At 38.4% G+C, this 27455-nt stretch overlaps 3 protein-coding genes across 4 annotated transcripts in view; 2 read left to right on the top strand and 1 right to left on the bottom strand.

The window, feature by feature from the left end:
* Positions 1-5932, top strand: part of LOC145473943 (uncharacterized) — a 30383-nt gene extending 24451 nt beyond the window's left edge. The window contains exons 6-10 of the mRNA XM_081455092.1: positions 626-742; positions 1224-1382; positions 1744-2607; positions 3054-3299; positions 3802-5932. Of these exons, the coding sequence (XP_081311218.1) occupies positions 626-742; positions 1224-1382; positions 1744-2607; positions 3054-3299; positions 3802-3890 (1475 nt within the window). The 3' untranslated portion in view covers positions 3891-5932. The remainder of the gene's footprint in view (positions 1-625; positions 743-1223; positions 1383-1743; positions 2608-3053; positions 3300-3801) is intronic.
* LOC145479668 (uncharacterized) overlaps positions 1-27455 on the top strand; it is a 252955-nt gene that overhangs the window by 174291 nt on the left and 51209 nt on the right. Inside the window, exon 1 of one of the 2 annotated variants that reach the window (XM_081458085.1) lies at positions 25328-25350. The exons of the other annotated variant lie outside the window; for it this stretch is intronic. The gene's annotated coding sequence lies outside the window, so the exon portion shown is untranslated. Of the gene's footprint in view, positions 1-25327; positions 25351-27455 lie in introns of those variants that run through there. 2 annotated transcript variants of the gene reach the window in all.
* Positions 11938-26954, bottom strand: LOC145473960 (uncharacterized). Its single transcript, XM_081455093.1, has 4 exons — positions 26807-26954; positions 22988-23734; positions 13088-13834; positions 11938-12662 (listed from the first exon to the last, which is right to left on the bottom strand). Exons 1-4 carry the CDS (start codon positions 26952-26954, stop codon positions 12400-12402), a joined length of 1905 nt encoding a protein of 634 aa, XP_081311219.1. The 3' UTR covers positions 11938-12399.

Consider the following 27455-nt stretch of genomic DNA (forward strand, 5'->3'; position numbering starts at 1 on the left):
CGAAATTTAATTCCTGTTACACAGTTGACCTCCTATTTTACAAGTTAATCTGTGTCAAGCAAACTGTTGTTCGTAAGTATATATATCTAAGTCTCTCCTAATCCCGATCTTCAAAATAATTAAGCTAACAGCGGAAGAGAGGTCTTTTTACGATGACGTAATGTAGACGACACGTGTTTTCTAAGCTTTCGGGGAAGTCCCTAAATTTGCCCTGACAGGTGCCGAATATGTGCTGTCACTGTGCTGTGTCTCTGCATAAATAAGTAAAGGTTTCTCAGTCTGAATTTCAAGAATCTACACTTTTAAGACACACTTTTGTATTTCTGTCGTGTGTATCGACAGGATCTGACTTAGGTCACGTGCTTTCCTAGAATTATACGCCTAAATTTTGCCTTGACGAGAGCCGCATATTTTAAGTGGTAACCAATGACATATTTCCGTATAATAATTGGGGGGTTCCCCCGTCTAACTTCCGAGAATCCACATTTCAAGGAGACGCTTAGGTTGCATCTCTCTCTTGTGTATCGACAGGATTGAGCTTGAATTTGTGAGTCTTCGCTAATATAGGCAACCAATAGGCAAAGGCAACCAAAAGTACATTGAATCACAATCTTTATAAAACGAAATTCGGTTATGATGGAGAGACCGCGGATCATTGCGGGAGCAGTCGTGTTGCTAATAACTGTTTTGGCTGTGTCTCTTGTCGCTGTATTTGAGATTGGCAAATCTCCTGATGAGGAAGGTAGGTACATATATGCAGCAATGGTAAACATATAACTTAGTAACTACTTAACATTAGAGCTTTTGTGTTCGACCAACATGATCAGTACTGCTCTAGAATTATGAGACAAGCTTACAGACAGTGAGTCAAGAAAAATAAAATGCTTCGCTCAGCATCTTCTGCAGTCATTTATGCGCGACAGTTTATAGTCATTTTCCTCCTGTTTGTGTGTGTAAATACTATCAAATTTGTTGATTTTGATCATTATTTGTTTCACTGTGCGCCGCCGACCGACCGGAGTAGCTCGAAGCCTTCTGACATCGAGAAAGTTGCGTGCTTCTTGGATGTAGCGTCCGTGCAATCCAAAGCCTCTTTTTTATCCATGCATGAATTAATAGAGCATTAGAATAAGTTTCGGGTGCACTAAAGTGTCAGTCAAGGCAGTTTCTTGAAACCTTAAATTTGTTTATCTTTGATATTAAAATTTCATTTTCCAAAACAGATGAAAAGGACAAAAGAATTTTGGGCACACTGACTTTTGACTGTACGCAGAAGCCCCTTTGTGATGCCAACGCTATCTGTACAGCTGACCTAAGAGACGAGAAACGTTTCAGTTGTGTTTGTAACAATGGTTTTGAAGGCAATGGCTCTGTTTGTCGAGGTATGAGAGTATTTAATTTTAGACCGATTATGTAGTTTATTACTAGGCCTATTATCTATTCAGTTTGACTGTGTTAGTCTAGCGCAAGGCCAGGCTTTGAAACTTCTTTTACATGACAAAGTTGAAAAAAATCGATTAATCGATTCACGCAACAGATAACGATGATCACATCACAAACTGAATAGTTGCTTAAAGATTCCTTGCTAGCAGTTATCAGGCCAGCCTGTAATTGATCACATTACGTTACATTCATTTTTTTTTTCGTTCATCCTCTCTTGTCCATTATATTAACAACCCAAAATGATATGTGAATGACGTTTTGTCTAACCATGGCTATTATGTATGTCATCACTTTCTACAGACATTAATGAGTGCTTATCCCAAGAACTTCATTTGTGCCCTTCTACTGCTAAATGTGAGAACACGATTGGTTCCTACCAATGCAGTTGTCTCCCAGGATTCCATGGGGATGGCAAGTCTTGTCAGGATATTGATGAGTGCAGGGCTAATATGCATAATTGCAGTGTTCATGCACTCTGCAATAACATCATTGGCTCTTACGCCTGTAGTTGTCCTCCTGGCTTTAAAGGAAATGGATGGTCTTGTCAGGATATTGACGAGTGCAAGGCTAATATGCATAATTGCAGTGTTCATGCACTCTGTAACAACGCTATTGGCTCTTATGCCTGTAAATGTCTTCCTGGCTTTAAAGGAAACGGATGGTCTTGTCAGGATATTGACGAGTGCAAGGCTAATATGCACAACTGCAGTGTTCATGCACTCTGCAATAATTCTATTGGATTATATACTTGTAGTTGTCTTCCTGGCTTTAAAGGAAATGGCTGGTCGTGCCACGACATCAATGAATGCAAGGATGGGAATCACAAGTGTCACGCACACGCAGCATGTGCAAACACTGAAGGCTCTCATGAATGCAGCTGCATTTCTGGGTTTCATGGTGATGGTCATGTGTGTCTAGATATCGACGAATGTCTGGAAGGATCACATGACTGCAGTTTGCATGCAACTTGTATAAACACTGTGGGCTCCTATTCATGTTCATGCAATGATGGTTTCCATGGCAATGGTCGGTTATGCTCAGACGTCAATGAGTGCAGCGTTGGAAGTCATCTCTGTGATGCTTATGCCAGCTGTGTTAACAACCCTGGTTCTTACAGCTGCTCTTGCAGAAAAGGCTACACCGGAAATGGACGATATTGTAAAGGTAAGTATTGGATCAACAATTTAAGTTTCATTGCTTTCCTGTTCACAGTTTTCCTCCTGCGTGATTTATGCCAAACAAATATGTCCCCAGTGTGAAAGGTATGAAGTACCAGGGTTTTCAGGTAATCAATGATATTTTGGAAAGAAAGGCGTTAATTTTACTAATTATAAAGACAAGTTTATAAAATCGAACTATTTTTGAAAGCCTTTTTTTTTCTATTTGGGCATGTATTGTAGATTAATTATGTAGATGTTAACTCATTAGGTTTTAATTTTGTTCTATATACGTTTTGAACTTTAAAGTTATAAATAATTTAATTCAATGTAATTATTTATAACTCAAAACGTCATTTCAAGACTGTAGATTGACCAAAAATTAGGACGTTAATGAAGATAGGTACTAAAATAACGAGCGTTCTAACGACGATCTAACATACTTTTGTTTAGACATTAATGAGTGCAGAGATGGAACAGATAGATGCAGCTGGAACGCTCGTTGTATTAATACGCAGGGCTCTTACACCTGTGGCTGTGATTCAGGTTTCCATGGTGATGGGATGTCATGTAGTGATTTAGATGAGTGCGCACAGGGTGTGCACGATTGTCATCCCAAAGCTGTGTGCAGTAATACTTGGGGATCATATCAGTGTTTTTGTTTAAAAGGATATCACGGAAATGGCAAACAGTGTAAAGGTAAGCAAGTAATTCAGATTCGTTTACGTTAACGGTCTCAGTACCACAACAGAAATAGGTAACAACATCAGTTTGCACCTTTTCCTCAGTCAGCAACTAACTGTATTTACACAGAAGTAAAAGAGTAAAGAGGAGGAAAGGTTTAAATCACGTGAATCCCAACCTTGCGTTTAGCAAAGTCTTTTGCATATTTTCAGTGTTGATTCATCGACAATGAAATTCTCTCTTAGCAATTTTCTGAGTCGGTTACAATGTTATAATATTTTACCTTTTATGTTCAGTTTTTGTTCGTATGGAGGAGTTAGAATACTGTTCATGGTTGCTTTAGGCACATATCAACCCTCTACTTTTTATAGCATTTCAGGTATTAACGGCTTGCAATAAGATGTATGGCAATGTAATTGTATAACTGGGTAGCAAACCAGGTTTGCCAGGTTTCGGAGAATACAAGAATGTAGTTTGTTTTTCGCAAGTTTTCTCATGTTATCTTTATCTTTTGCAGCTTCCTCTGCCACAAATCAACGAGTGCCTCTCGACATAGTTTTTCCTTTTATTATGAGTATTGCTCTTAGTCTATTGTTCTCTATGTAAGAACTTCAAGGAGACTATAGATGTTACATAAAGTACTCTTTAAGGGTTTCAATAATTCATTCTAAAGATTGAAAGTAACATTTTAATTTACATTCCGACCAAAGTTGATCACAGACCCAGACTATTTTTGTTTTCTACATTTGTACTAAAAGAAACTGAAAACAAACAAAAAAATCTTAGCTTATCAAAAGCAATGGATATCAGTGTTACCATTTTATTTAAGTTTAAGGCATTTGTCTTAAGCAACCACTATAATAGTGTAGTATGACCATCAAACACTGTTAAAGAAAGTTAAATGCTGACAGTCTGCCACTTTTCGTTGGGGATTAGTTTACAGCCATTTATTTCTGTAGAAGTGAACGTTTTTAATAGGGTGCTATTTTCAAAAGAATATGTTGCAATAACTGTGTAATTTCTCTCGCGCTGATTGGCTCATGTTTATCATCCATAAAAGTACAGACGGATAAAATTTTAATTTATGCAAGCTTTCAAGTTCAACTTTCAGTAGAACTTGACAACTTTGACAATGTTATGACACAATTTATCATCAATAAGAGGACGGACGCATAAAAAAAATGACGTCAATTTGTTAAACTGAATCTTATTCAGGCCTATGTGTACATGAAACAAAGACTACATTTCGTAATTAATCGAATATTTATGCTTTTAATTTCAGCTGGTATTTATTGACTTCCGGAGCTTTTACTTGTAATTATTTATGACCAAATAACTAGTGCTTTTCTTCCTCCCTCTTTTCTTGATGTTTTTTTCTTTTGTTGTTTTTGTTTTTCCTCGTTTTAGAGCTGTATTGCCAAAATCTGTAACTTTAAACTGATATCCAACACCTTCCCCAGTATCTTTTGCCAGTTCCCAGTTGTTTCTTAGTGACGTTTGTAAATATTTGTTTGAAAAAGGTAATAAAATTGTTCTTGTGTTGTTGCTGTTGTGTTTGTTTCTGTTGTTGTAAGATTCGCCAGTAGAAAAGTGCAAAGACTTCGTAAATTATAAGACAAAATAATTTAAGAAATAGGTTTACGAGTTTGGGTGAACGAGAAAAGCTGTAGTGCAACGTGTTAGAAAATGTTGCTCGTTCGTTTGCTCGAGGCAAGAAAATCTTTTCAATTCCGAAACAATGTTTTACTTTGGAACATGCATGCCGATTTTTTTTGCTTGCCCTTTTCCCTTCCTTTTTCTCGCCTTTTTTACCCTTGCTAGCTTTTGCTCTTCATATCCTTTCTGACAGCCGTAAAAAGTTCGGTGCTGACTATCTTTAAAGTCAGGAAATGGAACCTTGATCGATTTTAGGTGTAATAGGCCATTTTACCACAAATTTTGGACCAAAAACTGCTCAGGTTTTTTTTCTTTTTTTTTTCAATTAGCTACGTCAGAATGCGGTTGATATCCAAAACGGACAGTTGTGCGGATAGATGTATTCTAGCTCTATTATCTGCCTATATCTATTGACGCCAAAATTTAATGACGTCACAATTGGTACAAAGTCCATGACCCCTCAGCGTACGAAAACGCACGATTGCCAGTTGAAGGGCTAATGTACTAAAGTTTCACCAAAAACTAGATATGTCTTGCTTTTAAATTCAATTAAGCTTAAGTTATCTACCGTGCATGCTAACAATAGTGCATTTGTACAAATTTGAGTCGAACCAGAGCCCGGGGAGGTACTCCCTTATATTGGCTACATAGGTATCTGCGCCCCAAAGGGTATGATTTTTCAGCCGTTTTAGTCGATTTTGGGCATTTTGGTCAGAAATAGGGTACGGTTTTTGTACTCTGGTCTATAATTAAGTATGCTCTTTTAGAAGAAGCTACTTTTTCATCATCATCGATAATACCACCAACAAAAGCCCTTCATAAATTGTGTTTAGAGCAACTGTGCCAGCAGTAATCAACGGCCATAAATAGTGTATCAAATTTTTGGTCAGGTCATAAATAAGGTAGGGAAAATCGCAGATTTTGGTCATAAATAGGGTAAGGGCTTTGGGAAATGGGCCGCACATTCCCCAACCAATTTTTCTGGGAGTATCCCCCCCCCTCCCCCCCCTGAGGACCAGAGTAAGTAGAACTCCTCGGTGTCTGGTCGAGTGATGTCGTCTATGTTTTCAACATTTTTTGCCCCTTCCTTGCACAAGTATAAAAACTCAAGATCGTCTTTCACAAGGTCCATGTCTGGGAACCGTACCGTGACGATGGTGTTTTCTGCATAAAAAGATAGGAAGAAGGTAGCTATTTTGCCTTCACTACACAACCGAACACACTCAAAGGTTGAGGCATGGGCGCGTTGATCAGCCAGGCCCAAGATGTGTTTTAATTGCGACAATAAGCGTACAACAAAGTGGATAAGAGATACATCAAATAACGTCCTACATGCGCCAAAGCCGGACACGTAAACGCCAAAAACCTCTTGTTAGGAAAAATAGGGACCATATACCCCCGACCAAATGCAGTGGCGCCACCTTTGGGGTTTTAAGGTTGATATATAAAAAAGAGAATCAAAAAACAAATCAGATAACGCTAATTTCTCAATAAAAGTAAACCTTATGCGAAAGTGCTAGTGGCAAGGCTGACCGTAAAATGTCACAAGTTTCTTAACCGTTTCTGATCCGTGTCGACAAAATATTCATTTATGTCAATATTGATTGTCACAAATTACATTTTTTTTTTTTTTAACAAGAACAAGAAGTCTGGGCGCCATTAACCATTACGGTTACGTTATCAATCATTTCCAGTTATCCGTCTGAGTATTAGTTGAGTTTGTATGTACCTAACTTCATATATCAATAAAAGAAGGTTCTAATAGTACTTTCACTTACGATATGCAAAGTTGTACGTTGACTGAAAAAGTTGTCAAAGTCTTAACTTAAGCTTCGGCTTAGAATCGCATAGCTCAGAGAAATCTCGTACCCTGATTGGTTACCTAGGCGAGGTATTCAGCGTGGAATAAGCGAGGTTTTACGTGATATTGTACTGGAGCGACAGCAAAACAACAACTCAAAAACAATTATAAGCAAGGACCTTTCAATAATGTTTTCAAAACCATTGTAGCCATCCACAAAGTCAAAAACAAACACAGGTAACAGGTGCAACGGCAGTCAGTCTCTGTGCGCTTTTGTGCTTTTCGACTTTTTATTCTTGACTCGTTTTTCTTTCGAAGGTCTTGAACATTAAAATTGAATTTGAGTGTAAACATAGTTCTTTCTTACCACCTGCCTGAGTATGTTCGAGTCATGAACGGTAGTTTTACAATCCAACATTGCCCTAAATTTGACAGATATGCCAGAGAAACTTTCGTTTCTTCTTTTTTGGACATTTTCCCTACTCTGTTTCTTTTTTCAACACAACGGAGAGGAAACAAAATCAACTGTAGAGATTCAAAAGTGTGAACTGGTTGGGAAGCGTGGTAGATATGTTACCATGACAAAGAGAACAATTTGGAGATACATGAACGTTACATTTTCGTTCCCGGCACTCAAATTTATAGTTTCGGTCGGGATTTGTTCCCTGTTCTTTAAAGGAAAATAGAGAGAATTGATAACAAGAGATATCCAAGAAAGAGGTAACGAAGCCATTACCATCAGGGTAAATGCACTATTACAACTGCACGCGCCATCCTGCTTTTATAAAGCCCAGCCAAAACGATTGCAACATTTCAACGCAGCATATCGTAACATGCTGGGCGCAGCATGTTGCGCGCGTTTGGCCACCATGCTGCGACGTGTTGCAACATGTTAGGCGTTGTTGGCTCAGGTTTGAAAATGACCAAATTTTTCATGCAACATTTGTGGATATTGCATGATGTTGTACTCGTTTGGTCACGTTCGTGCAACAATTTTGCGTCAGGACATGCGCACTAGTTCGATTTGCAACACCCGACATGTCACAGCACGTCGTAACAGGGTGGCTAAAAGCGCGCAACATATTGCGCCCAACAATGTTGTGATATGGTGCGCTGCAATGTTGCGATCGTTTGGCCGGGGCTTAAAGGTGATGTTACACGAGCCTAGTTTTAACGTCGATTTTTAACGCCGATTCTTAAGGTGGTTCAAAACAGTTTCCAACCGTGTTTAAGAATCTGTCTAAATATAAACTTACATAAACCTGATGCAGATGAAATATAATTAAGTGCGGGTTTATGTCAACAAAACTGTAATTCATTTTACATTGCTGTAAATCAAGCGCAAGTCAGAATACTCGGCTAATCGGCCGTGTGACAGAAATACTTTTTAACATCCAAACTACCGCACAAAGAAGAAAATAAATTACCTCCGAATTCAAATATTCAAGAGACTGATCCACTGGTTTCATTTCGATTCGGTATGTGACGTTTTACATATGCTAACCATAAAAAAGTTTGTGCTAATTCGACTGCCAAATTTCCTTGTGAACGAAAGTCTTCCATATTTTGGAGACGGCAGAAACAATGTGGCATTTTTAATCGGCAAAATTCGACTTGGAACCCCGAGACGCGGGTAGTTTTTAGCGACTCCTCGAGGTTGAAACCCACAAAGTTTGTCACAGCAACAATCAAAACACTCTGCCACCCCTCCCGCCCAACAGATTTGTTTACCACCCAGATTCTGGGTGGGCACGTGACCAGCCGCAACCAGGGTCTTTCTCCTAACGAACAAAAGAGGCAGAGGATAGAGAGCCTGGGAACGAGGTTAGCACGATTTTTAAGGGTAATCGTGTCAAGTTCGCACGCTTTGTGTTGCTTGCCGTCAGTGAAGAAGCATGACCATTTTTTTTTTTCGTTCAAGCATAATAAAACAATTATTAGATTCGGTTTTTGTGATATTTATGATATGCAGAATAATCGAGGTCTCGTTAAGGGTTATCAGCCTCAGCCTTCGGCTTCGACTTATAACCCCTGCCTCGACCTTGATTATTCTGTATGTCACGGAAACCTCGTCCAATAATTCTTTAGAATTATCTTTTCGGTGAAAATTTTTGATTTCAATTTGAAAATAAAGTAAGGTAATACACACTACTTGAAGCTTTTAGCGGTAAACAAAGAAAAAAATATATCCTAAAAGATGCTATTCACCTGAAAATGATTTGGGTCTGAAAATGAATTTCGAAAAATTGAAACATTGTGGGTCACAATCAATCTTACTTCAACTTTACACGGGAACCTAAGAATAAGTTCATAGTTTGGGGGGAGGGGTGAGGTGTTTGTAGCAGTATAGAAAGGTACCACAAGTACCTCAACACCCCTTCCCCCCTCCCCCCCCCCGAAAAAAAAGAAAGGAAAGGAAAACAAAATGAAATTGGGCAAATGGACAACAGAAACAAGGCAAGGTGGGTATATTTCTTTATTTTATTCAGTAAAAGAAGGAAACATTTAATTTCGTTGCGCGTTTTTATCCCACGTTATTTTAAAATGCCTTGTAGAGCGCTCAAATTCTAAACGGCCTAACATGCAACACAACACGGCCTGCTTTAGGCAGCTAGGTTCCACTCGATACCCTTACATAAATCATTTGACCACTGTGCGGTTAAATGGCCTTGTTGGGAAATTTTATTTTTATTATTTGTTGTCCCAAGGTGCAATTTGACCTGTTTATTATTTGTTTCTTCATTTGTCAATCTATATCCTTTTTATCTTACTACTTTTCAGTGCCGAAAATTTTCAAGGTTTTCGTTTGAACTTCATCAATCAAAATGTGAGAACTTTCAGGAGGCGGAGTTCACAAGTGCCATGTTGTTGAATGATTCAATTTTTATTTTTGGAAAGCAAAGCATATTTCTGCGAGCCAACACAGCTTTCGCCCAAGGCAACCGAAGATGGATTTGGTTGTTTAAGTTCGATTCGTGATTTGTCACATTTTTTAGTTTTAGATATGGTCAACTGTATGAATGTTCTTTACTTTGTTCCTAAACGTGAACTCGTGAGTTCAATTGACTGAATGAAATGACCGCGATATGAACGGTCCACTTTAGACAGCGTGAGTTTTTTATTATTAGTTTATTTATGCATTTAATTATACTTTCAATTCACTTTTAAATTTCATTTCTTTTAAATGTTTCTTTTATCCTTTCATTTTTTTTTTTAACACTCCGTACTCCGTACTCCACGTTTTAGGAACAGCAGATTTCAATTTTAAGTCGCGTGACAGCATTTGTCGTTCCACAAACTCGTAAACCAATTTCTTAAATTGTTCTATTTTTGTGATTTACTAAGTGTTTGCACTTTTCTACTGGCGAATCTTAACACAGACAAAAACAACAGCAACAACAACAACAACAACAACAACAAAACTTTTATTACCTTTTTTTCAAAAATATTGCAAACATCATTAAAAAGTGCCGGGAACTAGCCGGCAAACGTTACTGAGGAACAAATTGGATATCAGTTCAGAATTACAGACTATTGGCAAAACAGCTCTAAAATAAGAAAAGACCAAAACAAGAAAAGAGGGAAGAAGAAAAAAAAATTGTCATTTGGTTCTTTTGAAAATCTTATTAGAAACTATCACCTCTACAGAAAAAAATGGCTGTGAACTAATCCCCAGCGGAAAATGACAGACTGGCGGGTGTTACTGAACTGAGGATTGCAGACCGCGAAAACTGTGGAACCTCCGCAACCTGCGGAACCTATATTTTTTTTTTCTTTTCTTTTTTTTTCTTTTTTTTTTTTTTTTTGGTCAAAATAAAAAGTATCCAAAGAAGAAGTGATTTTTTTAAAACATTTAACTATAACAAAACTGCGATAAAATACTTTTTACAAATACCCAAGAACTGAGACTTCTTTGAAACACTGCAAGTTCTATACTGTAGAGTAAACAAAGTCGTTTTTCACAGCTTTCTAATTTGAATTTTTTTCAATACAATGCAGACATTACTTACATTACAATACTTGCATTACTTACATTACAATGCTAATTGATCGAATGTTGGAGAATAGAATGCCACCGCACATATGTCGCCACAATCGTAAAATCTCAAGTACTTCTAGGTCCACGACGATAAAAACAAATTTGTTTTTTAACGTAATATTCTTTAGATACTAAAACGAAATTTCGAACAGTGTTAAGGTTTTTGGTTTTTAATCTTTATTTTTTTTTTTTTTTTTTATTTCGTTACTTTTTTGACCAATAGAAAAATATAGGTTCCGCAGGCTTTGCAGGTCCGCAGGTTCCGCAGGTTCCGCGGTCTGCACTCCGCAGTTCACTAACAACCCAGACTGACAACATCTAACTTACTTTAACAATGCTTTGATAGTCGTATTACACTATTATGGTAGTTGCTTAAAATATATACTTCAAACTGCAATAAAATGGTAAGACTGACAAGAATTTTCCTTTGTCTTAAGTTTCTTTTACAACTAAATCACAAAATATGTAGAAAATTACAAAAAAATATGTTCCACGACTCTTTGTTCTCATACGGGGATCTGTGTTAATAAACGTCGGTCGAAATTTAAACTAAAATGTTACATTTCAATCTTTAGATGGAGCTATTTAAAGAGTAATAGATGTAAGATCTATACTCTTTTTCTAAGTTTTTACAGACGGAGTAATGGACTAAAAGCAATAGTAATAATAAAAAGAAAAGCTTTGTTGACAGGCACTTGTTGATTTGTGGCAGAGGTCAGAGAGGAAGCTGCAAACGATAACGACAATATTAGAACACTAACTAACAATCTTCACTCTCCAAACCTTCCTCGCAAACCTGGTTTGCTACCGGTACAACTTAATTGCCATTCATCTTGTCGCAAGCCCTTAATAACTGAAATGTCGTAAAAAGCAATGGGTTGATATGAGACTGTATTCTATGGCTGTGTCTGACAAGGACTGGGAACTACCGAATTCACGAATTTGATTGGCTGAAAACGATATTGACCGCGGTCTAGATTTTCCCACCTAGACAGGCATCTAGGCCGGTTTCTCTTTGCGTTGAAAAAGTAGCAAACTAAAATACAAAAATGTTCACTATTTTCTTTTATTTTCTTCTGAATCATTTATGGAAGTGCCAAAAAGCTGTGATGACAAAAAAAAAAAAAACAGCAAAGAGGACGAACAAATATCGGCAGGTTTAAGTTAAGTTCATCGCCGTTTGCAAGCAAAATGTCAGCAAACCAGTTACATTAAACGAATTAAAGTTTTCTTCTTTGCCATGTAATAAACATCTTATTAACCGAACTAAGTCGGTCTGTATGGGAGAATCTTGACCTCGGTCTGTACTCACGACCTCGGTCAACATTCTCCAATACAGACCTCCTGCTTGATTAATACGAGCTAAAGACAACCAGTATTCTGTCTGTCTCATATCAACAAAACTTGAACAAATAAGGCACATAATATCGTCACCGACTGAGGAAATTGCTAAGAAATAATCATTGCCGGGAATCAACACTCATAATACGCTAAATGTCTTCCTGAATTTTCCTCTTCTGTTCTATTTTATTTTGTTAAAATACAGTTAGCTGTTCGTGGAGGGAACGGGGGAATCCGATGGCGTTAATGTTAAGGTACAGAGACCGTTAACTTAATGACTAACTGACTTGCTTACCTTGACACTCTTTGCCATTTCCGAGATATCCTTTTAAACAGAAGCACTTATATGATCCCAAAGTGTTACTGCACAGAGCTTTGGGATGACAGTCGTGGAAACCCAGAGCGCACTCATCTAAATCACTACATGACATCCCATCACCATGGAAACCTGAAGCACAGCTACAGGTGTAAAAGCCCTGCGTGTTATTGCAACGAGCGTTCCAGCTACATTTATGTGCTCCGTCTCTGCACTCATTAATGTCTAAACAAAAGTGAGTTAGATCGTCGTCAGCACGCTCGTTATTTTAGAACCTTTTTTCACTGAAGTCCCAATTTATTTTTTGCTGAAACTATGCAGCCTTAGTGAGTTTGTGGTCATTACAAATGAAATTTGAGTTAAAGATGATTTAAATTAAATTATCTATAACTTAACAATTCCAAACGTTTATAAAACAAAATTAAAACCCAGATAGTTAACATCTACATAACTAATCTACAATAAAAATAGAAAAAAGGGTTTTAAACTCAAACGTGTCTTTAGAAAAATAACTGCTTTTCTTTTAAAAATATCTCAGTGATTAGCTGAAAGCCTGGTACTTTACACTGGAGACATATTTGCTCGGCATGAATCATGTAAGAGGAGAACTGTGGACAGCAAAGCAACGAAACTTTTGATCTAGTACGTACCTCTACAATATCGTCCATTTCCTGTGTAGCCTGGGTGGCAAGTACAGTCATAAGAGCCAAAACTGTTATTACAGTAGGCATGAACACTACAACTGTGCACATTGTCTTCGCATTCATCAGTATCCTGACATAACATGCCATCTCCAAGGAATCCTTCGACACAATTGCAATTATAAGAGCCAATGGTGTTAATGCAATGTGCATGGACACTGCAGTTTTGCATATTGGCCAGTTTGCATTCATCCACATCTTGACATGAGATGCCATCTCCATGAAATCCTTCAACACAACTACAGTCATAAGAACCAACGGTATTTTTGCAATGTGCATGAATACTGCAACTGCGCACATTGTCTTTGCATTCATCAGTATCCTGACATGACATGCCATCTCTATGGAATCCTTCAGCACAAGTGCAATTATAGGAGCCTATGGTATTAATGCAACGTGCATGGACACTGCAGTTGTGCGTATTGGCCAGTTTGCATTCATCCACATCTTCACATGACATGCCATTTCCTTGGAATCCTTCAACACAACTACAGTCATAAGAACCAATGGTATTGTTGCAATTTGCATGGTCACTGCAATTGTGAACATCGGTGCTGCATTCATCAACGTCTGTGCACACTCGTCCATTACCACTGTATCCAGGGATACATATGCACCGGTAGGAACCAACGGTGTTTTCACACTCGGTCTTTGAAGGGCAAGAATGAAGTTCTTGGGATGAGCACTCATTAATATCTGAAGGAAATATAATAGCAATGGTTAGAAAAAACATCAATCACCCATTATTGTGGATCGTTAATGTAATGTAACAAGAAAGGACGAAGGAAAAGTGAAGGAACATAATTTACGTATTTTACAGGTATATAGCCAATGTTGTACATGTACATTTAAGTGTTGTTTCATCTATAAGTAACAAAAAAGCTTTAAAAATAGAAGAACCGTAGCCAGGAGAAAACATATTCAAAATTTATTACAAAAACGTTCACTGACTGTATAGAGTTAAAACTTTCGAGCTTTCGGCTGTCAGACTACAGCCTTCGATGAATAAAAATGGAAAAAATGACGACTACAAATATATACGAAAATAGATGGGACTATAAAAAGAATACATTAAAATGGATAAAATATAAGCGTCAGTAAACTAATTGTTCCTTTTTAAAAAGTAGAGTAGAGAGTAGGAGTACTGATTGGGGAGCGGCCTTGAATTCTTATCTGCATGATTTATCGAAGCAATGTGACATAATTCTAGCGTCTGGCGAATACGAAAGAACCCTTGTCAATCACCTGAGAATTTTGAAAGTTAATAGAGTAATTTGAAGACCAAGCGTGTTTAACAATGTTGGAAAATATTTCATTAAATTCCATTAATGTAAGGGAGGACTGCATAACTAGAGGAATAGGAGGGTATGGCCTATTTGAAAAACACACAAAAACTGAGGTCCTTAGGTGCTGGGATGGAGTTTGTGCGCTGGGTAGAAGATTTCTTTCTTAGAATGTTGGAGATGACATTTTTGGGGTAATTGTTAGCTCGTAGAGCATCGGTGGCATGATTGAGTTCAGCCTCTTTTCCTTGGTTCGTGCTCGGGAGTCAAGCTGCACGATGTAATAAAGTCTCTCATCTTTTTATCACCTCGTGAGCGGGCTGAATTTCCATCAAATCCTGCAATCTGATTGGTTCCTGGGGCGGGCGAAATTTTCTTATCCGGACCGCCACAGCGAGTGGAATACGTCGACCTATTTTAGTAAATTGTCAATCTTTCGCCCTTTTTACACTTCCATAAACGATTGATCAACGCAAGTTTATCTCTATTCACCTTTAAGGTTACTTCCCACGTTCAAGGGCACAAAAAATCGTTTTTTTCTTTTATTTGACAAAATAAGTCATTTTATCTAAAGTTTACAAAAGGAAAAATAATGAAAAACTCAAAAAGAGGTCAAGTTGTTAAGAAAAAACGTCTTTTCAAATAAAATTATAAACCAGGAAGGTGTCATAATCGCTTAAATGGACGAAACTGCCAAAGGAAATTTTCGTGGCAAACGCTCATCTTGGAGCTCGTGATTCATGTTATTTGGTATTGTTTATATCGCCCATTTGTTCATTTGCCTTCTTTCTCTTCAGTGCCACAGCGAGATAGAAAACGTGTTGCAATGCAATGCTCTTCCCAGGAAATCCTGATCCATTTTCATTAACGCTAGGAAGTCCTGTTGTTCCATTGGTTTGTGGTTTCATAAGACGAGATAATCTCCTGGCGTGGCTCGAGTTGTTTACGAACCTTTATGAGCTAAAATCTGGCATTTGATTTGGGAGGAATACATCCACTTTGAGCGCATTTATAGGGTATGCAGATTTGATGGATTTTCGTGAAATTTCGCCAGAACATTTCAGGGATAATGACAAACGAAAGAGTGTCAGGAAATTTGAATATTTAACATATCTTTCCCGTGGCGTCCGTTTACGCAATACGTCTGGCATATATTTAGCTACTCCAACTTTAGATGCGGACATCTAGACAACCAATTAGAATATCGAAAAAGCCCGACATACTTTTGTTGATTGATGCCTTGTGAACAAGACTGTGCAGCCATTTTGCTCGAGTGGCTTCCGATAGCCGATAAATTCAATAGAAGAACCCTCGGTCGTTTCACGCCTTACCGGCTCCTGACACTTCCTGAAAGAAAAAATCGCTTAAATTGTATTTTTTTTTTTTTTTTCGTAAACTACACCAGCTTTCTGATATAGAGTATGTTGGCGTTTTATTGAAACCGGCGCGCTTACGAATTTTTTCCCGAGGGACACCCGCGAAGGTGGGAAGTAACCTTTAATGGCACGGAAAGTCACTGTAAGTAAATTCAATTGAGTTTTTTGAGGTTGTGGGAGTTTGTTTGGCTGTTTGCAGCTCGGCGCTGTAATGGCGCGTAATCCTGTGTCTCTCTCCCTATAGATACAGTTTTAGGTAACAAAATGAGTCAATTTCAGTCGAGTTTACCTCTCTGCTCGTTGCTTCATTTGAGAGATTTTCTGTGGAGTACACTTTACAAATTTCCTCGCTATCCGCTACTCAATTTGCGATAGAAAAGTCTGATTTCGAGTGATTTGCAACGATTGACAGAAATTTTTTTATTTTATAAATTCAAACTTTGCAGGAAATTTTACACCTGAAAAACACTTTTGGAGAACTTAACTGGAGAACTAAATGTAACTAACGTAAAGTAGTTTGAAATAAATCTCTTCTTTACTACATCTTTCTTTGTCTAGTGTCTGAGTTACTCGCTCGTTCGCTTGTTAGATTTTTTAATGAATAGTTTATAGACGGCACGTAAGCTAATTCACTGACAAAGTTGTAAGCCAATTTACCGCAAGAAAAAAGATAAACATGTTGTTAGCGGCTTAGGGTCAGTACGTGTAGTGAAAAACAGTGACCTCGAGCTTGAAAATGTTGCCCGAGGCCAGAATTTTCAAGCCCAAGATCAAAGTTTTTCACTATACGGACCTCCCAACCGGCCAACTGATAACATATATAGCTAAACTGATATTGTGTTGTTTGTCATGGTGGGTGGAAGAAATCCAAACATCTATCGGTGGGGTAGGTTTTCGGTATACGTCAATAATGCAAGCATTATCCTTGCGAGTAACCTAAGTGTCCAAAAAAGCGATCTTTGAAGTTGACCGCTGACCAGGTACCGATTTTCCCTTGGATTCCAGGTTCAAGTCAGGTTATTACTCTGGGGGAGAAGAAGGGAGTATGTGCAAGGGCAAACTTTCGTTGCAAATTGACCCCTTGCGCGTTGGTGACTTTCATTCTGACATATCCCTTAATAAAAATAATGACGATAACAATAATATTTAATAATAATAATAATAATAATAATAATAGTAATAATAATAATAATGATAATTAAATTGCACAATCGTCACTTTGAAAGTTCCTGATAGATTGCGTACGTAATTTCTAAAATCTTGGTTACGCTTATTGGGTATAGTTTCTTAAATTCAACTGGTAACTGGAAAAAATAGCGAAACCAAACGCTGACCAATTACATGCCCACAACAGAGTGTGTTCACATGGCGTCATCAAATTCTCAAATTCAAAACTAAAGAGCCCCTTAAGGTTTTATCCTCATCAGGCATAAAAGTGCTAAATTTATGTCTGTTTACAATTTGCCAGCTCAATTGCGTCCTTCGTTTGGAAACCAGCGCATTTTGAATTTCGGAGTTATGGCGGTGCGTGACATAAAGCTAAGATCGCGTTTGTCGAAAACTGTACAATTATCTCGTGATTTTTAGCCATTTTGGGAGTTAAAGTATTAGGAAAAGTGCTTGTGTAAATGTTTTTTGGTTCGGTTCAGATAATCAGTCGACTATATAGCCAAAGTAAGTTCCAGATGTTTACACTATATCACAATTTCTTGACTTTATCCGCTGAATGGCTTTTGATTTTATTTTTTATTGCGTGACAATGAACACACTCTATTGATCATTGCTTGAGTTTCTGATCCAAGAAAAACAAATCCGCTTTTTTTTTCCTTTTATAGTTAATTATCCAATCAGGAGCTCCGCTTTTAAGCTTGGCTAAATTTCTATAATATCCTTTATTAGCAGAATCCTATTAGTATACTAATTCAAATGCTGCAATCTGATTGGCTGCGCTACTCGTATACTATCAGCCATTAGAGTGCAGTGGCTGTTTTTATCGTTTTTCCGAAGTTTTGGAAGAAAGTTTAGATGTAAATGGATAATTAAATTCCTGAAAAGACTAAAAGAAGGACATTAGTGATTTCTTTACTTTAAAAACTCGAAATTATTGAAAAAACGAATGCGCGCGCGTAAACAATAACAAATTTACCAAGGACAATTTAATGCGTGTGATTTTGTTAAGGTGTAAAGTTCAATAATGCGCAGAAAAATAATTAGAAACCGTTATTTATTTTTATTTCAGTTAGAATTCTACTAAAACATTCGGCTTCATCAACTATCACCTCATAGAAATCTCGAGCTCATAATCTAATTGTTAATTATTTTAAACTCCATTCAATGCCTTGTAGAGCGCCACGAATTTCAGCTAAACACAGAAGTTAGGGAATAGAGGGATGATAATCAAGCTTAAATTTGAAATTAATGTATAGGGACCAGTTGTTACTCAATTAGTCATATTAGCCAGCGAACAGAGACAAATTTTTGTGTATTGCTTCTCTCAGTATCATAAATGTATGCCAGTGTTCACAAGCTAGGATACTATTAATTAAAACATGACATTACAACTACCAGTGACTCTGATTGTGCACAAATCGATTATGCAAAGCCAAAGTCGTCAAGGTTCTTGTTATCAAAACTGTTCAGTACTCTACTCTTGACCTTATGTCGTCATTGCATTATTTTCCCTTATCATTTATTTTACTTTTTCATTAGGTGACATTGGATCAGCTTGCAATAATGAAAGTGGCATGTTCCAGTTCTAGAGTTGGTGAAAAATTGGACCTTTTCGGAGAAACGCATGATCAAGCTGTTTTGCAGGAAGCTGTGCCAGAAGTTTATCAAGTCGCCACAGAAAAAGAAGCACAAGTTGCCAACCTGGCTGAAAGTGAGCTGATGCTGCACACATTTGCATTGAAATTTGAACCCGGCATCAAAATGAGAGTGCCACAAAGGAACTAAATCAAGCCAAAAGCAATTTATATTCTGGATTTTCCATTACTTTTGATAAAATTGATGGTAACCTGGAAAAAAGACATACGAGTAAAGATAACCAAGACTTTGACATCATCAAAATTACAATATAAACCTTCGCTGGCTAAAAATTTCAAAACAGAACATGAGCCAACGTCTCAATCTCTCCTATGTTATTTCCAACATCTTAGGCCCGCTTTAAACGTCGCATTTTACATGCACCGAATCTAATTGCTGAATTAAGTGCATGTAAAATGCGACATATTTCAATTACATGCGAGTTCAGTCGAATATTCGACTAATCCAGTCGAATATACGACTGAAGTTCGACAGTTGATTTAAGCGCCGCATTTTTAATGTGACGAATCTAATTCATAAATTATGTTAAATTATATTTTACCCATAACTATACAGTTTTGTGCTGCATGACATGCGCATAACAAGCTAAAGAGAATTTTTGGCGGCAGTTGCAGCAGGAGATGTATCATGTAGAAGGAAGGCTGTTGAAGATGCCAGTGTGTGGTTCTTGCTTCGCTCCGATCGTGTGATGTAGTTATGCAAAACCAATTAAGCTTAAGTTTCGGCTTTCAAGTAAAAACCGCTCTGTGCTGCATGATATAGTAATATGGCGACTGTTGAACTTGAATCTGATCAGGGAGTGAAACGAAAATCAGAGTTTAAGAAGTAATGCACTGTCATCTGCTTTATAAATCGCTCCATTTTGTTTGCTCGAATGGTGCTTGAGAGGTATGAATGATCTTAACGCAAAATGTTCTCCCTATCATTGTCAGCCTCATTGATGGGAAACTTGTCGCGGAGTTAGCTGGGAATGAACACGTCGCTCGCGCTCAGGAATTTTATTCGGCAAAAAATGCGACGTTTAAATCAAATCAGCCGAACTTATTAATTCGAGTCGACTAAAATTAGTATTTGATTCGGCACATGTAAAATGCGACGTTTAAACCGGGCCTTAAAGCGGAAATTTTCCAAACCACCCACACACGCTACACCTGAAGAATTGGTTTGCATGTTTTTGAAAAGGGCTGCGCCTCAAGAGAATCCTTACAGTTTTGCTGTCCTTCCCTTCATCAATGGTGTCACGTAACCACTAACAAGAATTCTTCAAAGGCACGACATTCAAGTTGTAAATAAGCCCTTGAAGACTTTGCAACTGACAAGAATTTCCTTCTCCCAAATTCAGACCATCTATTGAACATCAACCGAACGTGATTTATAAAATACCCTGTGCCGATTATGATTGATGTTATGTAGGCGAAACCGGCCGGTGTTTTGAAACTCGTATCAGAAAAGTCAAAACATGTGCTAACGCATCAAAAATTGCCAAACATGCACCGTCATTCGATCATCGAATAGATTTTGATAATTCTAGTGTCATCGACAAAGGTTCTTTTCCCATTAGAAAAACTTTGGAGGCCTGGCACACCACCGAGCATGCTGACAATAATTCTAAGCCGATTCCAAACCAGTATAGTATTCTTTTTATACAATAGTCACCCAATTTACACATTTTTACTTTGCTTTTGTTCTTCTTATTATAGAGGAACCTCGATTTAACGAAGTCCTCGACATAACGAACGATATTTTAGGTCCCGGCCAAAGTTACAGTAAAATGTATGGAATAGAACCTCGATATAACGAATTCTTCGATATAACGAGCATAATCCGGAAGCCCAAACGTACAATCTACCTCGATATAACGAATTACAGTGTCAATACGCGACAAAAGATAAACGCTGAACAGATCAACAGTCAACAAATGCTTTTAATCCTCATATCAAAGAGACAGCAACCTTTCAGTCAACGGCTTATTATATGTCATAGAGATTGGCACTATAGTATTTCGACATCAATTAACTTCTGCTCTACCTTCTTTGAATTCCGGAAATGTTCGGTAGTGCAACATAACAACACTAAAGCCCGTTTCCTTGTTTGCATAGCCAATTTTCTGTATAACCTCTATGTTGAAATATTTTTAAATCGCTACTCTGAAAGTGTCGTTCTTTTGTAAACAAAACCTGCGCGTCTGCTCAAAAGTGAAAATAACTGATACTGAAAGCCACCATGCTTCATGAATTGCATCTCAAAACGCGGCACTTCTGGGTGACGAAACTTGCATTGAATTGCGTGACAGAAGTCACCTGTGTTACAGATCAATTATTAACTATGACCTCGATATAACGAACATTTTGGTCGTTTCCCCTCAAATTCGTTATATCGAGGTTTTCGATATAACGAATCCTCGATTTAACGAACAAATTTGGCCGGTCCCCAGCGACTTCGTTAAATCGAGGTTCCACTGTATTTTTATCTCGCCTTTTCTTGCATACATTTTATCATTTTGCATGCCATTTTTTATCCGTCGAAGGCTGTAGATCGACAGCCGAATGCTCCTGTTGTTTTATGAAACTTTTAGCCAGTGCACGTTTTCATTGTAATTGCATTTCAATGAAAAAAAGTTGTCATAAACGTACTTGAGATTTTTATTAATGTATATGATAGGTTGGCATAGGAATGAAATATGAGATTCCAAATTTAACGGGGGATTTAATACTAATTTTTAACGCTATTTTCAGTTATCCATGGGTGTGCTATTCAAAACTGAAAATGTCACAGAGGACATGATTGACATCCTCAAGAAATTTCAGTCCTACCTCTCACTTGCGAGAGTTATCGGTGAGAGGAAGTTTGTTCACCAAATTTGAGTCGGTGACTGGTTATCTATTGTGAGGGCTGCAACCGTATTCATTCTGTGTGAAATGGATATACCCCGGGGGATCGCTTGGGACGGTACAATATGCAACCCGGTGACTGGCATACTGGCGTTACGATCCTTGAGGTAAGAATTCACTTTAGCCACTTTACAGAAACAGAGACTGTAGGGGGCCAGTTCAAATGGGAATTTGTCAACGCAATTAGAGCTGTCTGCTTTGGTATACCTAGAGTTAAAGAGAGAGGTTAGCAGACCTCTTTTTTAGAAGCAAGGTGTAAGGGCCCTGCGTGTTAATGCAACGCGCGTTCCAGCTGCGTTTCCGTGCTCCATCTCTGCGTTCATTAATGTCTAAACAAAAGTGAGTTGTATCGTCGTCAGCGCGCTCGTTATTTTAGTACCTATTTTCATTGTAAATTCCCAACTTATATTATATTTTGCTCAATCTATACAGTCTTAGAGAATTTGTGACCATTACAAATAAAATTTGAGTTACAGATGATTTAAAGTGCCTATGAAGTAAAAAATAATTCCTGCTTAAGTGAAAGGCTTTTCAAAGTAAAGAGGAATGGCGTTTTCCTTTTTGGAATGTCATTTTTCGTTTTAGAGATAATTAATCACGTTTTTGTATTATGCAAATGAGGAAAGTGATGACGTCATTGGTGGTTCCTCTAAAGCAGCACAACACTCAATCGAGAATAACTCTAGAAATATTAAAGCAGTGTTCTTCAAACTTGGCACCAGCAATGTGCATCACAAAAGAAACAGAATGACACCCATATCCCCATTTGCAACCTTTTAAAGTGGGACAGAGGGTCTTGCTTGGAACACACATGGTTCCCATATTGTCTTAACTCTCCCCATTAGATTGGTGGGAGTGGGTGATCCTTGTTTAAGATAAAATCTGGAAATTTTAGTCTTAATTAAAACAGAACCAGCAGCATAGGTGTTGTCATAGCAATGGCGTGACGGTTGTCATTATGTTTCTTTTTTGATGTACATTTCTGGTGCTAAGTTTAAAGAACACTGCTTTAATATTTCCAGAGTTATTCTCGATTGAGTGTTGTGCTGTTTTAGTGGAACCACCTACGACGTCATCACTTTCCTTACAAATACGTAAATATCTCTAAGACGAAAAAAGATATTCCAGAAAGGAAAACGCCATTTTTCTTTACTTTGAAAAGCCTTTCAAATAAGCAGCAATTATTTTTTACTTCATGGACACTTAAAATTAAATTATCCTTAACTTAAAAGATGAACCAAAATTAAAACCCAGAGAGCTAATATCTACATAACTAATCTACAATAAAAATAGAGAAAAGGGTTTCAAACTCAAACGTGTCTTTAGAAAAATTATCGATTTTCTTTTAAAAATATCTCAGTGGTTAGCTGAAAGCCTGGTACTTCACACTGGGGACTGTTTTTGTTTAACATAAATCATGCAAGAGGAGAATTGTGGACAGCAAAGCAACGAAACTTTTGATCTAGTACGTACCTCTACAATATCGTCCATTTCCTGTGTAGCCTGGGTGGCAAGTACAGTCATAAGAGCCAACACTGTTATTGCAATGTGCATGAACACTGCAATTGTGCACATTGTCTTTGCATTCATCAGTATCCTGACATGACATGCCATCTCCCTGGAATCCATCAGCACAATTGCAATTATAAAAGCCAATGGTGTTAATGCAATGTGCATGAACACTGCAGTTGTGCATATTGGCCAGTTTGCATTCATCCACATCTTGACATGAGATGCCATCTCCATGAAATCCTTCAACACATCTACAGTCATAAGAACCGATGGTATTTTTGCAATGTGCATGAACACTGCAATTGTGCACATTGTCTTTGCATTCATCAGTATCCTGACATGACATGCCATCTCCATGGAATCCTTCAGCACAAGTGCAATTATAAGAGCCAATGGCGTTAATGCAGTGTGCATGGACACTGCAGTTGTGCGTATTGGCCAGTTTGCATTCATCCACATCTTCACATGACATGCCATTTCCTTGGAATCCTTCAACACAACTACAGTCATAAGAACCAATGGTATTGTTGCAATTTGCATGGTCACTGCAATTGTGAACACCGGTGCTGCATTCATCAACGTCTGTGCACACTCGTCCATTACCACTGTATCCAGGGATACATATGCACCGGTAGGAACCAACGGTGTTTTCACACTCGGCTTTTGAAGGGCAAGAATGAAGTTCTTGGGATGAGCACTCATTAATATCTGAAAAAAATATATAATAGCCATGGTTAGAAAAAACATCAATCACCCATTATTGTGGATCGTTAATGTAATTTACATAATAATTAAATGAATGCGCGCGCTCTGATTGGTCAATCAGCTATGGTTTATTGTGCCAATAAATTCATGGAAATTTCGCGTCTTCTGAATTATTATATAAAAGCAATAGACCACAAGTTTTTATGGTTTATAAGCTGATAAACCGCTTGGGATGTTGGAAGAACACTCGAAGAATTCGTAAATCACTCGCCTGCGGCTCGTGATTTACGGATTCTTCTCGTGTTCTTCCAACATCCCGCGTGGTCTATCAGTCTATAACCCATAAAAACTTGTGGTCTATTGCTTAAGTAACAAGAGAGGACGAAGGAAAAGTGAAAAGTGAAGGAACATAATTTATGTATTTTACAGGTATATAGCGAATGTTGTACCTGTACATTTTTAAAAGTGTTGTTTTATCTATTAAGAAACAAGAAAGCTTTAAAAATAGAAGAACCGTAGCCAGGAGAAAACATATTAAAAATTTATTTTAAAAAAACGTTCACTGACTATATAGAGTTACAACTTTTGAGCTTTCGGCTGTCAGACTACAGCCTTTGATGGATAAAAATGGAAAATAAAGACAACTATAGATATATGCAAAAATAGGTGGGATCATAAAAAGAATACATTAAAATGGAAAAAATATAAATGTTATCAAACTAACTTTCTCTTTTAAAAGAATAGAGTATTGATTGGGGAGCGGCCTTGAATTGTTATCTCCATGATTTGTCGAAGCGGTGTGCCATAATTCTAGCGTCTTCCGAATACGGAAAGAACCCTTGTCAATCACTAGAGCGATTAGTCAATAGAGTGATTTTAAGACCAAGCGTTGAATCGAAGGTCGGGATTTAGGAGAGGGAAACGCCTGTTGAAATGTCTTGACTGGCTTGTTGACCACTCGGATATCATGTTTTTGAAGTTAGAGGTTGGGAAATTCCATTAATGTAAGGGAGGACTGCATAACTGGGGGAATCGGAGGGTATGGCCCATTTGAAAAACGCACAAAAATGGTAGATCCTTAGGTGCTGGGATGCAATATACATACACGTCAGTGGGCCAGGGCTTAGACCTAAACCACTGCATCCGGGGTCCAACGTACCAGCCATTAGCTGCCAGTGCACCAGTGTGCCAGAGCGTATCAAAATTTACTTTATTGACGACCGTTCAGAAAGCATATTTTTCTTTCCGCGACATACACTAATGGTCGGTTGACTGGAATAACCTTTTTCACTGTTTCTCTCGCTTGCATTGCAATATAATCCAAGCAGTGGATGCGAGGCAATTTCGGACAGAAAATACAAAATTGCCCGAAATTGCCTTACCACGATGTTGGATCAATTGTAATTTAAATGAGAGCCGTGAAAATGGTTATTATCGAGACAAATGTGAAACCATACGTTACAAGCCAAAACCTAGTTCTGTGTTAAATAACCTCCGTTTGTCACTCGTTAAATGTCAAGCTAAATTCGAAACCGGCAAATGTTTCTGTTCTGACATGGGTCGATGGTAAAAGTGGGGTAAAAGTTCCCGATATTTGCCCGCTCGCGTATTTGCAACCAGAGAATCTAAAACAAAGGAGACCCTTTCTATGCAAAACTTTGTGAAAACGTTGTTTATCTCGTCTCCGTGGATGTTACTAAAACTGGTAACGGGGAACGGGGAACGGGGAACGGGGAACGGGGAACGGGGAACGGGGCACCGGGAACGGGGAACCTGGAACGGGGAACGGGAGTCTGGAAACGAGTGTACAGCGGTAACCCGCATGAGAATTCAACATGGCGGACAAAGGAAAAGAAGAGGGAACAAATTGGGGAAATGCAAGGAAGTGTTACGGCTGTAAACGTGAGTATCTACACCAGATCATGTGCCCAGTACGTTCCTGCTAGAGCAGAATCCGATTGGATACTCGCGCATGTAATGGCGCCTGGGTTTTCGAATCGGTATTATCACATGCTACCCCAATCGGTAAGGCCACAGCCGTTCTTAAATAGAATTTCAAGCCTTCCCAGTCTTGTCATATCTTCTCACTCTGTGTGCGAGCTGTCATATCAATATTTAAAAACAGCAACACGCAATATGATATCGAGGACAAGCAACATAACACATGGCCACCTTTGAACTTGAGTCGTCCGCTGTCTTCGCATTCGGTAGCATGGCGGCCTTTCCGACATCGGCACGTCAGCTGGCAAATCAGGTGAGCAACGGATAAATAACCTGTGACCTGGCCGCTTTGTTAAAGACGAAATGTATGAGGAAACGAACAAGGAATATTCCACAATAATGCTTATGTTGGTGAAAGATGACCGCGGAAAAGCTACTGCGTGACACTCGGTATGTTTTTAGATGACACGTTGTCACGTATCAGGCGAAAAACAGTCCGGCTTTAGTCTCTGTCTGTATTTTTTACCCAGTCTGCAGTCTGCATTTTGTACCTAGTCTGCATTTTGTACCCGGTCTGATGTCTACATTTTGTACTGACCGATTGGGGTAGCATGTGATAATATCTGTAAACTCGTTTCCAGACTCCCGTTCCCGGTTCCCGGTTCCCCGTTCCCCGTTTCCCGTTCCCCGTTCCCCGTTCCCCGTTCCCCGTTCCCCGTTCCCCGTTCCCCGTTCCCCGTTCCCCGTTCCCCGTTCCCCGTTCCCCGTTCCCCGTTCCCCGTTCCCCGTTCCCCGTTCCCCGTTCCCCGTTCCCCGTTACCAGTTTTAGTAACATACCGGGCGCTTACCATTTACAAAAACCATCCGGTTGGAAATTTCAGGCATTAGCATTAAACAATTAAATGCGACGTTGCGGGAGAGGGAAGCACTATAAAGTATATCTACATCAGCTAGAGAGACTTAAAAGAGCAGGAAAATAGCATCACCTCAAATCACAGCCCATACTTTCCAAAGCTACCCAAACGGAAGGGTGCGAATCATTTGATTTTCCAACTGGAATTTCCAGTCTTCCCATGTAAATGGTAAGTAACCCCCGTCTCCGTTTCACTTTCACAGGACAATTAGGTGACTTACCGATACAACTGCAGTTCTCAACAGCGGTGATAGTTTCCTTAAATTCTTGAACCACTCTATATAGACAGGATGAAGATCTTCTTACTTCCACCTCAAAAGTAAACAGCGCGAGAAAAGCGAACAACACGATCCACTTTTGAGAAGCCATTTCTGAAAAAAATGTAACCACCAAACAACATCAATACTGAGTTATTGTTATTACTAGAGTGGAACTGGGTCGAGGTCTGGGTTGTTATTAATACAGTCAAGTATTCAAATGGTTGCTGATAGGAAAAAAATGAAGGCATCGAGTGTTTCATTTAGATCATGAGTGTTAGGAGAGAATGCCTCCGAAGAGCGAGAGAAATCCAAAAAATATGGCACATATTTCGCTCAGAGATACCCTATGATGAGTTTATAAACGTGACACAATTTTTTGCTCAAATCTGCTTTTATTTTCCAGAAATTTGGCAAAAACTATAAGCGACGCCAATGGCCACAAACTGGCGGACATCAGTGACAACACAAGATTTTTGGTTTTGAAAACTGCAAAAGGAAGCAGGCTCCTTAACTTTGAATATTTTTGTAAGAGTGGTAGGAGGCATTGGTAAATTATTTAAGGCGCCACTAAACCCAAAATTTTATTTCGCTAATATAAATTTCCTTTTTC

The sequence above is a fragment of the Orbicella franksi genome, chromosome 2 (genome assembly GCF_964199315.1).
Source record: "Orbicella franksi chromosome 2, jaOrbFran1.1, whole genome shotgun sequence".
NCBI lineage: Eukaryota > Metazoa > Cnidaria > Anthozoa > Scleractinia > Merulinidae > Orbicella > Orbicella franksi.

What these genes read in the sequence shown, in the direction of transcription:
- LOC145473960 (XM_081455093.1), bottom strand. Translation starts at nt 26,954, where the DNA reads ATGGCTTCTCAAAAGTGGATCGTGTTGTTCGCTTTTCTCGCGCTGTTT. An exon ending in TGAGAACTGCAGTTGTATCG is followed by an intron (nt 23,735 to 26,806) that starts GTAAGTCACCTA and finishes TATTTTTTTCAG; the next exon opens with ATATTAATGAGTGCTCATCC. An exon ending in AAATGGACGATATTGTAGAG is followed by an intron (nt 12,663 to 13,087) that starts GTACGTACTAGA and finishes ACTTTTGTTTAG; the next exon opens with ACATTAATGAGTGCAGAGAC.